Here is a 13,239-nt window from a genome sequence, read left to right as displayed (position 1 = left end):
TATATATATATTGGTCTAACACTAACATAAGCTGATGCAGATGTTAATGCCGATATGTTGTGCATTCCTAGTTGCCGAATAGTAATTCTAAGTTAATATGTGTTGACTTCACCTGGTCTTTGATCATTAGCTGATGGCTCTCCATGACAAGTTCCAGTTTGTCCCACTTGGCCCTCAGTGAGGATAATGAGTCCAGACCTGCGCCAGCCACAGCACGCAGAAGGCAGTTTTTCTCCTCAGCAAACTGGAACTGAGGCAAGATCTAGGAACAGACATCAAATACAATATTTTTCATACTACATAGTCAACATCTGAGCTACACTGCATTGCAATGTAAGTGTCTGAAATGTGATACATTTGTTAAAAAGAAATTATCTAAATTTTATTTGACTTAATATTGACAAAACCTAATATCTCTAATAGATAATAAATATAAGGAGTAAAGTAAGGTAGCAAACCCAATACAGTCTAACTGATTAACACTATTTTCACAGTTAAGCAGGTTTCAGGTGTAGGTATGTCTTACTTCAGGCTTACGAGCAACGATCTGGTTGTATTTGCCAGAAGCTGCACCAATCTCCTCCATGCTTTCAGGTCGTGTGACCAGTGCTTCCATTGACTCTGACACAAAGCTCTCTATGGCATGTTTATGGCCTAAAATTAAGGGGAAAAAATAAACATAGATAAAATAAACATTGGACCTAACACTAGAGCAAAAACAAAAAAAAGCGCAAAAAAGGCATTAACAAAATGCAAAGAATGAAATGACTGGAGGGAAAAATGTGAAGGTGGTTACCTTGTATTGATTTCTTAAGCGATAAGAGCAGCAAGTCAAACAATCTCTGGATCAGGTCATCAATGGTGGCTTTCACTGGATCACAGTTGACTGTAATACAGTCTACCTTCTCCTGGCTGACGAGCAGAAAACCAGATTTGTTGTTAAAATAATGTGAACTGCACCAAACAATTAACTAAGGATTAAATCTATGTATTTATGAAATCTATTTCCATTTTTGTTGTATTCACCATTCTGTTTAGTATGATTGGATTAGATTTATCAACTGATTAAATCTGTTGTTGTTGTTACATGTACCTGGGAAGGCCTTCTGACTCTTTCCCTCTGGCCTTGAGGGCCTTGAAATTTCTCTCCCAGTCCTGCACAGACGTGAGATGCGTCTCAACCAACTTCTCTAAATCCACCTGGCCCAGCACCACCCACTCCTAGACAAGCCAGACAAATGTCAGTTAGTCGCAGAGCATATTTCCCATTTTTACATAGCTTTGTGTTAAAGGTGACAGAAACCGAACGTCCTACCGTGAAACACAAATGACGAAATAAAAACAGAACTAGATGACAATAGAGAAGTATGAGGTTGAGGGTTTCTCCCCTGTGAGTTAGATATGCTTGACTAAGTGCCAGAAGTGACAAGATAGCAAACTGTTCCTTAATGTTCTCTAGGGGGTACTCCTAGGGGAAAAATGCTGACAGTAAAAACAACAGAGCTACAGTATATAAATGGAGAAGCATGAGTGATCAAAGTTTCATTCTTTCAAAGAAAACAAATTAGAGAACTGAGAAAAGACTCACTTAGCAAAAAAGGTGGGAAGAGAGTAAATATTTAACCTTCTTTTAAATGTTCAAATCTGGTCTAATTTCTGAACAAACAAATGTCCGAACACTTGTATTAAGGTAATCCGGACATAAAGTTCTACAATAGCTTCCTGTCAAAGTCACATTCTGTTCTGGTAATTCACCTTGAACTTATCTTGTGTGGCCTGCAGGCGGCTAAAGAGGTCCTCAGCTTTGCTGAAAATAGTGAGGAACCCAGAGGCGTTTCTGTCTATCATTATATTGAAGATAAGCTCCTCCCCCTGGATGCTGACTCCTTTGAATTGGTTTGGGATTGAGATGAAACGCTTCATCTCCCTGAAATATCGAGCTCGCACCTCCTCGAATGGCGGACGAAACTGTAAACGGCCCTGCCTGTTGAGAAGGTCACAATAATATAAAAGAGCTCACAACTTATTATAAATACCAGCACAAAAAAAGTGTTCATAAAAGAGGAAGAGTTGGACAGGAAATTAAGAAATGTGAGGTAGATGTGTGGAAATTCAGAGGTGGGAGGCAAAGTAACAAGTCTGGTTAGCGATCTGCATATAAAGGCGAAAATGAGTGGGGGGAAAAAATATATATATAAAAAGAACAACACAGGCAGGCAAAAGCAACATAGAGAAAAATAGCTTCTCAGCTAAAAGTACACTTACTTGAAAATGAGGTCAACATGTATGTCAGGCAAGTTCTTATTCAGAGCTTCCAGACCAGTCTGATACTGGTGTTCAAGAGCCTTGAAGAGCTGATAGTTCCAGTGCTGACGCCAAGCCTGCATGTCATCCCAACTGAACCCCTATATGAACACAAAGAGAAATGCAAATGCACATATATTCATTGTTATCTCTCAAGTCTGTACACCCCGGGCCCATTTTATATTTATATACATATATACATTTTATATTTATATACATATATAAATATAAAATTTATGAAACTGAAACTATATATAAATTTATTGCTAAAAAAGTTATTTGTTAAAGTGTCTAAATTTGTTATGTTGTAACTATGTTATTTATGGGTATTATTATTTGCCTTCAAAATATCAGAGATTGGACATAACTTTTTGTTTTTACATCTGTCTGATGATACTACTGTAAAATATTAAATCACATTTTAATGTCAGTTATTTCACAGTTTTTTACTCTTACTTGAGTAACATTTTTGATGTTTTACTTCTACTTAAGTAAAATATTTGTAAAAGTTTTGTTACTCTTTCTTGAGTACAATTTTTGGCTAACCAGCAGAGAAGAGATTCAGAAGAGATTCATCTAGAAGTTGCAGGGCATGACTGAAGTTGGGTACAAATGCAATAGTTATACACGTTCTAGAAAAAGGGCCATCGCTTAAATGTTATTTTAACAGAGCCAGGATTTAAAGCTATTTCTGCTGCTTGTATCCAAGCTTGGAAAAGATCTGTGGTCAAATGTAAAAACAAGAAAAACTCATCAAGCACAGACATAGGTAGGAAGTGGTGGTGCAGTGATGGAGGGGAAATCCCAACAAAAATCTGCTGTGGCCTGCTTTAAAGTTAAAATTGTACCGTACTTTTGTAGTTTATATTAATATTTACAGTCAGGTTGATAAGATCAGTTTTAATATAATCTGTCCTCTAATTAAAAAAAAAACAAATAAATACATGCAACTCTATAATTTTGTAAATACCAGAGCCTCCAGAGTGGCAAAGCCAGTGCGGAGTTCCTGGAGGCCATCTTTCCATCGCTGCTGATGTTTTAGTAGGTCCACATTCATAAGCACCACCACCTGAGAAGTACACCCAGAGGTATGGACAGAAACATAACCTCAAGTTATCACTATCTGATTGAGTGAGGAAAGAATCAGGCTCCACGGACCTATGGCAATAATTCAATTTACTGTTGCTCTGTCTCAGTGCTATCACCTTGTCGATGAAATCAGTGTGCCATTTCCGTAGCTTTCTGTTCTCAGTGGAAAGCTTCTCTGCAGCAGACTGCAGGTTGCTGATGTATACCTCCAACTCTTTGGGATTATCCCAGGTGATCTGGAGTTTACTACCAGACTCCTTTGACTGGGAACGATGATTCTGACAAAAAATAAATAAAATCACATCAAATCTAAAAGCACAAAATTGTTTAAAACAGTCAATCTGCTTTGTTGCTGAAGATACAGTAAGTACTTGTGTCTGACAATATTATAATTTTACATTTCACATTTAATGCTTTTGTCTCGTGATTTGCCTCTGTACCTTTATGACCTGCTCAAAACCCAATGCAAGACCAAGCATCATGGGCTTCTGACAGGGAATCATTTGTTGGTCAATTGTGTTGTAGAAATGGGCCACCTACAACACAGAGACATTGTTCACAAAACATTTACATTTAGAATGTATTTTTACGTAAAAAGGAGACATTATGGATCCTAACCTACTGACTCACCTGTTTTAGGACGATAGCTTGCCTGTAGAATTTGTCTGCTGTATTAGCTGCCTGCTGTATCTTGGCTGGAATGGGGAAACCCAGAGCTGAAAGCTGCCTGACCTCCTTGAGCAGACTGACCAACCTGTCTGAGTACTGGATCTTCAGCCTGCCATCCACATGGTCCAGTTCCATAACCCGATTACTGGCTTGAAGACTACACAGATGGAGGGAATCAACTTTGAGACATGAGGTTGTTTGTAGAACAAAAAAAAACCACAAAAAAAAAACACTTGGACCTCCTTGTTTTGATACCAATGCTGATTATGTGCAAAGCATTATTGGGATTTAGTATCTTTGACATAAAAATCATACAAAAAATGGTTTCTGTAAGTTTTGCTGAATTAAATTTAAGACTTAACTTTGAAATTGCGTAAATTACAAGCACTATACGTTACCGTAATGCCCCTGCTTAATGACTTGTAGTAAATCAAGCAGAACTATATTTCAAACCTCTGCATAATTAGTTTAAAAGCTTCTTTTAAAATTCTATATTTCTAACCTGATCCCTAATTTTGGGTCAGCCAATCCAAAAAGTATCTCTCTGGACCAGTCCTCAAACTGTTCCTGTTCATACGCCCTCAACACTTCCAGAAGATCATCGCAAAACCGCAGAAAACTCTTGAAGCCAGACAGGTCTGAAAGCAGAGCCTCTGATATCCTGACAGAGTCTTCCACCTGACACAAGAGAGCAAGCATAAAAATGAAAAGAGTTGGGGCGTTTTCATGTGGACATTCTCTTTCCATTTAATCAAAGAGAGTCTGTTCTTTAAGTCTTAGGTTATAATACTGGAAGTTTCTTAACTCATATAAAACATCCTCCTTTACCTTGTGTAACAGATGTCGCACCCAAACAATTTTGTTGACAACCTCAGGGAGGTTCCTGCCAACAAGCGGGCCAGTCTTCTCTCCAGGGCCTCCATGGCAACGGCTCTCAAAATCATTCTTCAGGCCTTGAAAAAAATCAATAGCACAGAATTGAGTCACTTTACTTAGTCTTTAAGGACTTTAAGGACTAGCTTTCAGCTAAAACTTGTTTTATGAGTCAGATACTTTGATTGAGTGGATTTATTAGTGATTTCAGAAAAGACCCAGTAAAAGGCATTCACTGTAAAAAGAAAAGTCTCAATTCATCACTCAGGTTTTGCTCAATTATTTCTCTATTGAGGTAGGCAGGAGTGTGAGTGTATTAGCATGTTCCACTGGTGAGGAACGGTGTCTACAGTCTGACACAGAGGGCACCTTCAAGACATATTTAGAACAACAGTAGTTCTCACAAAACTACCTCTATCACGTGTTCCTTTTCAGATATGACTTCTTTTTGATTCTGCTTTTTAATAAAACTTTCTAAAAGTTCTCTGACCTTTACTGTTATATCTGATTACACAGTTAATTGACTAAATCATCAATTTTAAGTTGAAACAATAGTTTTAATTCTGTAATAAGATCCAAACAGTCCAATAATTACGATCAAATGTAGATGTAGAATCCATTTTTTAAGATTTTCTATCTCACATAAGCACAATAAATCACAATCACATCTTATCTGAGACAGTAACAGTGATTTTACACAATAATTATGTACCCTTGTTGTAGTCAAGGAGCTTGGCCAGCAGCTTCTCCCTCTCTGACTGGAGCTCTTTGCTGATTGTTGGGCGCCTGATTAACTCCTTATGTTTCTGAAATACCTGCAGAAGCTACATAATAAACAAACACACAACATAAGTTCCCTCTGTCTACTTAAATAAAACTTGAACAACAACTTGAACTCAACACTTGAACAGATGTTCAAGTGTTGAGTTCCAATACCTGTTGTGGGTTGTCCTGCACATCAGCGATGTGGCTCTTTAGTCTGCAAGCAACCTCCTGCTCTGACGGAGCAATTACTCGCTCGAACTGAACCACTGCTGCTCTCCAAAGAGGCTACAATAAACGTAAGACAGTCACAGCATGAGCAAAGGAAAAATCCAATGCTTTTCACATCTTCTCATTCCATGACATATACATGTCTACATGTTTATTTCGTGTGATGATCAACTGAAAGGAAAAGATGGAAATGACAATTAAAACTGAACCTCTAATATTACACCCTGGCCAAACTCTGGAGATAGAAATAAACACAAAGTCATGATGAACTGGCTTTCATGGCTGTTTGATCCAAGAAATATGTTGCTAAGCAGAATTGGACACAGATAAAAACCTGCTGAGGATGGTGCACCACAACTTTTTATGTATTTAAAGTACCGAATCCATTTGGAGAACACACATGAGGACTACGACACAGAGCAGTACCATGGGGGAAACGGATAGGAAAATATATTTGTAAGCCACATTTCTTTGATTCTGCTATTGCAGAAGAGTGGTCTCAGTAGGTCGCCTGCCACGCTGCAAAGGAACAAAGTGATCTATAATAGAGGTTTGTGTTCAGGCGTTAACTGAGAAACCACAAGGTGAGAGAGGCTATTGATGTAAATATATTAAAGTAGACTCTCACTGCTTTCACCTTCTTTGGGTTTTTTCTTTTCTGTAAAAATACCAATGTTGCATCCGGATATGTTTCTCTTTCTGTTTACTTTCTACTGAAGCCGTTGATTATTCTGGTGAAAAAAACTTTTCATTTTGTCAATGAAAACTAAAACCTTACGGCACATAATTTGTTTTGAAACCTCAGGTGCTCCACAAATAACTAATGGTCAGATTCGAGCACATTATTACCAAAATATCTGCTGGATGTGTGAAATAGGCCATGAGTTTATTTTCACAAAAAGTGAAGTAGTAAGATCATCTCACAAATGGAAAGTGAGAACACCACCAGAAGCTGGATGTTAATAAAAAAATACCAAAGAGATTAGACTCATTTATGCTCAAAATAATGAGTGCCTTATAATTTTTGGATTATGACTGGCTTTTCTGAGAGAGCTCAACCACTCAGTTCACATTTTCTATTACTTTTACTTGTACTTCTATTGGTCACAACTATTTAAGCACATCTTATTAACCTAATAACAATAGATTTATTGAGATAGAATTTCCACATTTGGCCGGGATTTCCCTGTCTGGAGAGATTACATATTACATCTTACTGCTATAGGCTATTAATGACTGAGTCTAAGGAGATGTGCAGTCCCTGACATACCATAACATGACCACATCACGTCAGCAAAAACAAAAAGTCCAGGCTACAAGTTCACACATGATGCAGTTTCAGCAAAGTGACAACGCATGTCATCTGTGCAGAGTCATAAGCTAATTAGGCCTTTGTTGTCTATCATTAATTAAATTGTGGATAAATTGGATTAAATTGCCTATACATTAAGTTTCTGTAAATTAAAATGAGAGCAGAACTGGTTTTGTATTTTCATCTAGTATTTTTAGTTCTTAAATACTCAAAATAATTTTATTTTGAAGACTTAATACAATATCTGTAATTTGACTATGGCAATGGAGGAGAATAGGTCATGTAAGTTATTTTGCTAGGTCCATTGAAAAGGAAATGTTGTAGAAAACGGACTTAGAAATTGAAAAAAAAAACATTCTAAATGCCTATTGATGCCAAGTTTTGACAGAGTGCTCTAAATCTGACCTCAGTGTAGGGATTGTAATGTACAGGATTGAGTCCAGAAAACGGTTCAAACACACGGTCAGCAGACAGGGCCTGCTGCTTTCCTCCCGGTAGCAAACACAGCAGCTTTTCATGAACCATGCGGACAGTCACCACCTAGCAGACACAGAGATACAACAAGGATCAAATATGATTGTTTTCTCTAATATTGCATAGCAGAAATAGCTCTACTTTGCATTACATTGTGGTCCCTTAGAATAACCTGGGAAAAACAGAAGTATCCATGAACACGATACATCACCAGACAGCAACCTTAAAACTTCAACAGAAAAAAACTCCAACAAGGCAGAGAAAAAATTAAACAGCACAAAACTCTATAAAGAGAAAAGAAGCTCCCTTATGTTGTACTGACTGAAAACATTTGGAGTCATTATAAGAAAATCCTGAGATAATTTTCCAAGGTTTGTGTGTTTTTCCACAATTTGTTAAATGATCCAAAAAGATTAACAGTAATGACATTTTAAAAGCACCCGATTCAGTACATTCTCAAAACATATTTGCTAGTGTGTCTATGAACTTGAATGACATCCTGTCCTTAACTCTTAGAGTTTGTCATGTCTGCCTAGTCTTCACAACTGTAAACACGTTACAGACTTCAAAAAAGGCTTTGAACAAGAGTAAGAGAACCATTCTTCCATTCTTCTAGAAATAAGTCAAACTCTAATGTTGGACAAGAAGACCCCTGCTCCAATTCAATACAACGCTGTTTTCTCATGTTACTCTGTTGTATGTGTTTTGCTGTACCTCATACCTGTCCAGTCAAATTCACAATATAGTCCATTTGATCAGATTTTTGAATTCCCCTTTATTATAAAAAAGTTGTAGGTTTTACACTTTGCGAAAATGGGAATTTACAAGGCCCTTTGGCTGAAAATTCTTCTGAGAAAACAAAAACACTACATAAGAAAAGAAAATATTATTTTCTTAAAAATAGCTCATTGTTGCTTCCTCTTTTTCATGTTTAGGAAAACAAGTCAAATCCTGAGTAAATGTGGAACACTGAAAGCATGTTATTTCACCCACTGACTGCTGTAAAACAACATTTGAGAAATTATTCTTTCGTGTTCCTGAATGAAAAATCATGTTAGAACCATTAGTTACCTCATTTAGCCGCTTTGCAAGGCAGTGAAGGGTTTGTGGACAGTGTTTATTTCCTTTCCAAGAATGTGGAGCATGTCTTTTCCACACCTGAGAAAGAAGATAAAGGCAAACACAATTTTGGCATTCATTGTATTTCTTTTAATAAAGTGACCAACAATATTTTTGAGTCAAACTTGCGTCTCTGAATAAAATCTTTGTACAGATCAGCCTCTGTCATACCTGTCCAGTCAAATGCTCGCAGGCTACCACCCACTGCTCACAGATGGAGACCCCTGTTCTGAGATTCTCTCTCACCAATAGAAATGGCTCCTCAAAAATTTTAAGACCACTCAGCTTCTTCTGGACATACCTTCCTAAAGCTCCACCTTTCACAGGTACAACCACAAAGATAAAAAAAAAAAGACTCATTTAAGCATATCACGTACAGTAAATGACATTATTAAAATAATAGCAATTTCATACTTAAAGAAAAAACACGTGTCAGCATAAAATGTTAAGTACATGAAGCTGTTTTATGCAACCAAACTCAGTTTTGGTTCTCCAAACTGTCCATTTCAATGATGTAGAGTGGTTCATTTGACTAAATATAAACACACTAAGATGTCATTTTGCTTTAMAAAAAAAAAAAAAAAAAAAAAAAAAAMATCAGCAAAAAATGTTTTTAGTTCCTTGTTTTGGTTCATGTCTGTCAGTGAGATTCCCACCAATAATGTCCATTAGCCGGATCATTCGCAGCTCTGGATAGGGCTGGAAATCTGTCTGTCTCCAAACATCATCAAGAGTATCTTTGCTCTGTTCCACTAGATCCACGACATCTGACATGGACAAGCTGTCAAGACCAACGTATTCCTGGTGGACACACACACACACACACCATGTGGAGTTTTATATGCTAAATAAAAGAAATATCTTAGTAACAGTCATTAATGACAGTGTTTTTATATGTGTACTAAAATCAGACATTCACATTTTAAGATGTTCAACTTAAAGAAAACAGCTTCATGTAGAAAACTGTAAATGGTTTTGTTTTACTACCTTAACAATAAGCTTGTTATATGATATAAAAAATAAAAAAAAACCTCCTGCATACCTTTTGTATGGATTTGAACTGCTGTGTGAAATACGATGCCCTTTCTCTCAAACTGCTCTTCTCTGCAGACTCAGAAAGATTTGCCCAAAATTGGAACTCATCACTGGGGGTCAGGATTCCTGCATTAAGTGTAAAAATAATAAAATATCAAACAAAAATAATCATCAAAACAATTTAAAATTAACAAATTGAAATGTTCTCTTTGTATACTTCATTAAATCTGAATCTACACTGTAAAGCTTTCTCTTTTAAGTGGAGATCATTTCTTTGAGTGCTCGCCATTATTGAAAATATTGTTGAAGGTGTACAGTATATTGCAGATGACCAAGTTTTATTTGATCTGCAGTTTTTAAGAATCAATTGATCATTTACATTTTTGAGATAATTGTTTTTTTATATAAATAACTTACCAAATGAATAACTCATATCTTATCTATTGTTGTGAGAAATGTACCATTTGCTTACTTAAGAGAAATATAACAGAAATCTTGGGTGTCTAGCTGACTATTAAATTGGTGTATAAATAAATCTTAATATTAAATATTAATATCTGCAAATATTATGCAGATGGATATTCATTGCATTTTGCCCCAAAAGGATTAAAGTACCTCTTTAGCCATAAAGAAGCTGTTACCTTGATCACTATATTTCTTTAAATAGTTTATATAAGAACATACCCAGGACATCATCTTCTGTGCGGCCCTTGGTGGCAGAAGGTTTATCTCCAGACTGGCGGACCACAGAGCCCAGGCCCGCTTCCAGCTCATTTAGCAGACTTGCGAGCTTAGGGTCAAAAACTGAGCGCCAGTGCTCATCCTTAAAGAATACAAGGACTTGTAAGAAAAAAAAACATGCCAATCTCTACTCCTACAGAAGACCGAAATGTAAGAAAATTTACTCATATATGTACCTTCATTCAAAGCAATTATTCTTTGCTCAGCCAGGAAGGATTTTTTAAAATGGTAAATGTCTCAAAATGCAACCAAACAATAATTTTTTTTTGCATGCTGAGATTTTTTTTTTCCCAGACTGCATGACCAACAAGAATTTACCCTGCAACAGTCTATGCGCCTTTCTGAATGAATGATGCATGTAAAAAGCCTAACCTGAAGCAGTACAGGTGCAAAAACCTGCTTTACAGCCTGATAGAGGGTGGTGATGGGAGATTCCAACATGGAGGACACCAAGAGGCTCCTGTGAAGGTTGTCTTCTGTGATCACAGTGGGATGCAGTTTGAAGAATACCAACACCTTCTCTTTGCTATTCCCCTCAGAAGCCTCAATCTGATTAAAAAAGAAACGGTAAGAAAAATGTACTTGAAAAAAGCTTTCAAGTACAGAATAGACATGTAGTGAAATGGATATGAAACAAAATTGAGGTCTCTTAATTACTTTTGCCTTCCTTACTAACATCAAATTAAACATGTGTTACTATGTTGGCTTTGTAAAGTTTACTTTTGTAGACATTTTCTGCTGCAGTTTGTGTGTTACCTTATTCGACAAGTGAAGCTCATTATTATTTCTGGTAAATGACAAGATAAATTCATTTCCATCATCCAAGAAGTTGTTCAGCTCTTGGTTGTCAGCCAGGGATGATGAAGGTTTTACACCATAGAAGTTTCCAGCTGTGGTCAGGACAAACTTTTTCCGAGGGTCCTCTGGACCATGGGGCATTTTTCAGCTCAATGTTGCGAACTAATAATGACAAAGCAAAAACATAACACAGTCACACTACTTGAAAGACAGGGTTGGGATTAGATAGGAAATCCCCTGCCACATGTGGAAGATAGGCATTAGTACATTATATCAGGGTAACAGAATATCAGTAAAACATGAAACTCCAATATTATCACTGAATATGTTGATGGCGACATCAATTCGCCCTCATTATTTCTGAATTGTTATTTTGTTTTATCAAAATGCCCCTAATACTTTTTTGAGCTTTCCCTTGTCAGACATTAAACTTAGATCAGGTTTGAGAACTGAGGACTGTAAAAGCATTTTCAGTATGCATAGAATATTACAGGCAGTTTTTTTATCCATGTCATCTGAAACTTACTATGCAATGACCTATTGCATCCTAGCAGTAATTTACAATGGCAGTATTGCACTGATTGATATTGCTATGACGATTCTGAGACAATATATTGTGCTGTTCAACCTAATATTGTTTACAACTGTGATGCTCCAACTTTTTACAAGATCCACTTCAGTGAATACCAAAATCTTAACAGTCATTTCAAAGCAATAATACAAATCCCTGTAACATCAGTGTTAATTTACAAACAAACAAAAACGAATACATTCTTGCGCTGCATGATTCCACTCTCTCTCTCAACAGACACATTTCCACGTGTACTTATATCCTACCAAAAGCAAAAACTAGAGAGAGCACTTTCATTCTGATGGTTTTCTCAATGTGAGAATGCTTATGGTATAATGGTCCAGGTGTCATCACAGGCACCACAATTTAAAAGAGCCAAAGATGTTGCTGCTTTTTTTTTTTTTACACTCTCAATCCTGGATCCACTCATTTATGTAGGGCAAGGGTTTCTTTGAGGTATTTTATACATACATTCTGTACATTACTGACTTATAAAATGGATCTTGCATCAGATGCCCAAGCATCGTAATACCCTCCACTTTTTCGAGGTTAAACACAATTCGAAATAAGCAAACTGCACTGACGGTTTATATGTTAAATCTGTAACCATGATTAATTTCACATCGAGAGAGAAAAATTAGAAGCACAAATATATTATTGTTTGGCAACTTAAAAAGTAATTTCCACTATTAATATGTACTACAAATCTGTGATATTTTTTTTCTGATTTCACCCGTAGGTTTAAACAGTAACTAAGTCACTATGCTATTATTAAAGCAAAGCAATAGCTCTGCATGGACAGCTAACACCAACGTACTAGCTAACGTTAGCTGTTCTCTTGGAAATAAACATTCATCGTAGCGATAAGCAAGGGTAATTGCAACTTGTTAGCAACACGAGAAAGTTTGACTTTTATTTACCTTTTACCTGTAACCGTTGTGCTATCGCAGCTTTTGAGAATTCAGTTCTTGGTTTGACGCTATGCGCTACAATGTTGCCAACAGAGCTTTTCTCAACGCTAGCGTGGTTACTAGGTAGCAACTACGACACGTTGTACCACGTGACACTACGCAAATTTACTAACATCCTTTACGTAGGGCGGGTTGCTCAGCTGAGGAGAAGTGCTATTTCTGCTTGCTGGGTTTCGGTTTGTTTTTTCTTTTTTTATTTACTGGTCGTGGTCTGCGAGTGTAGTCCTAGCAGTTTATTTTAACAGCATTGAAAATATTTATTCTAGACTTCCTTTTAATGCTGTAGTTTT

The 13,239-nt window shown here is 36.7% G+C and overlaps 1 protein-coding gene across 1 annotated transcript in view; it reads right to left on the bottom strand.

Annotated features, from left to right (window-relative positions):
- dync2h1 (dynein cytoplasmic 2 heavy chain 1) overlaps nucleotides 1–12,999 on the bottom strand; it is a 106,179-nt gene extending 93,180 nt beyond the window's left edge. Inside the window, exons 1-23 of the mRNA XM_008425872.2 lie at nucleotides 12,899–12,999; nucleotides 11,366–11,569; nucleotides 10,982–11,158; nucleotides 10,553–10,691; nucleotides 9,876–9,994; nucleotides 9,490–9,634; nucleotides 9,005–9,150; nucleotides 8,786–8,872; nucleotides 7,646–7,780; nucleotides 5,872–5,985; nucleotides 5,648–5,759; nucleotides 4,891–5,015; nucleotides 4,565–4,740; nucleotides 4,024–4,219; nucleotides 3,834–3,929; nucleotides 3,510–3,671; nucleotides 3,275–3,373; nucleotides 2,266–2,405; nucleotides 1,756–1,984; nucleotides 1,094–1,221; nucleotides 797–912; nucleotides 527–654; nucleotides 113–262 (exon numbers count right to left, since the gene is read on the bottom strand). Of these exons, the coding sequence (XP_008424094.1) occupies nucleotides 113–262; nucleotides 527–654; nucleotides 797–912; nucleotides 1,094–1,221; nucleotides 1,756–1,984; nucleotides 2,266–2,405; nucleotides 3,275–3,373; nucleotides 3,510–3,671; nucleotides 3,834–3,929; nucleotides 4,024–4,219; nucleotides 4,565–4,740; nucleotides 4,891–5,015; nucleotides 5,648–5,759; nucleotides 5,872–5,985; nucleotides 7,646–7,780; nucleotides 8,786–8,872; nucleotides 9,005–9,150; nucleotides 9,490–9,634; nucleotides 9,876–9,994; nucleotides 10,553–10,691; nucleotides 10,982–11,158; nucleotides 11,366–11,548 (3,102 nt within the window). The 5' untranslated portion in view covers nucleotides 11,549–11,569; nucleotides 12,899–12,999. The remainder of the gene's footprint in view (nucleotides 1–112; nucleotides 263–526; nucleotides 655–796; nucleotides 913–1,093; nucleotides 1,222–1,755; nucleotides 1,985–2,265; nucleotides 2,406–3,274; nucleotides 3,374–3,509; nucleotides 3,672–3,833; nucleotides 3,930–4,023; nucleotides 4,220–4,564; nucleotides 4,741–4,890; nucleotides 5,016–5,647; nucleotides 5,760–5,871; nucleotides 5,986–7,645; nucleotides 7,781–8,785; nucleotides 8,873–9,004; nucleotides 9,151–9,489; nucleotides 9,635–9,875; nucleotides 9,995–10,552; nucleotides 10,692–10,981; nucleotides 11,159–11,365; nucleotides 11,570–12,898) is intronic.
- Between the last annotated feature and the right edge of the window lie 240 nt (nucleotides 13,000–13,239).

The sequence above is a fragment of the Poecilia reticulata genome, linkage group LG13, assembly GCF_000633615.1.
Source record: "Poecilia reticulata strain Guanapo linkage group LG13, Guppy_female_1.0+MT, whole genome shotgun sequence".
Lineage (NCBI taxonomy): Eukaryota > Metazoa > Chordata > Actinopteri > Cyprinodontiformes > Poeciliidae > Poecilia > Poecilia reticulata.
The sequence above is the reverse complement of the archived record's forward strand: the minus strand, read 5'-3'. Positions and strand labels throughout refer to the sequence as shown.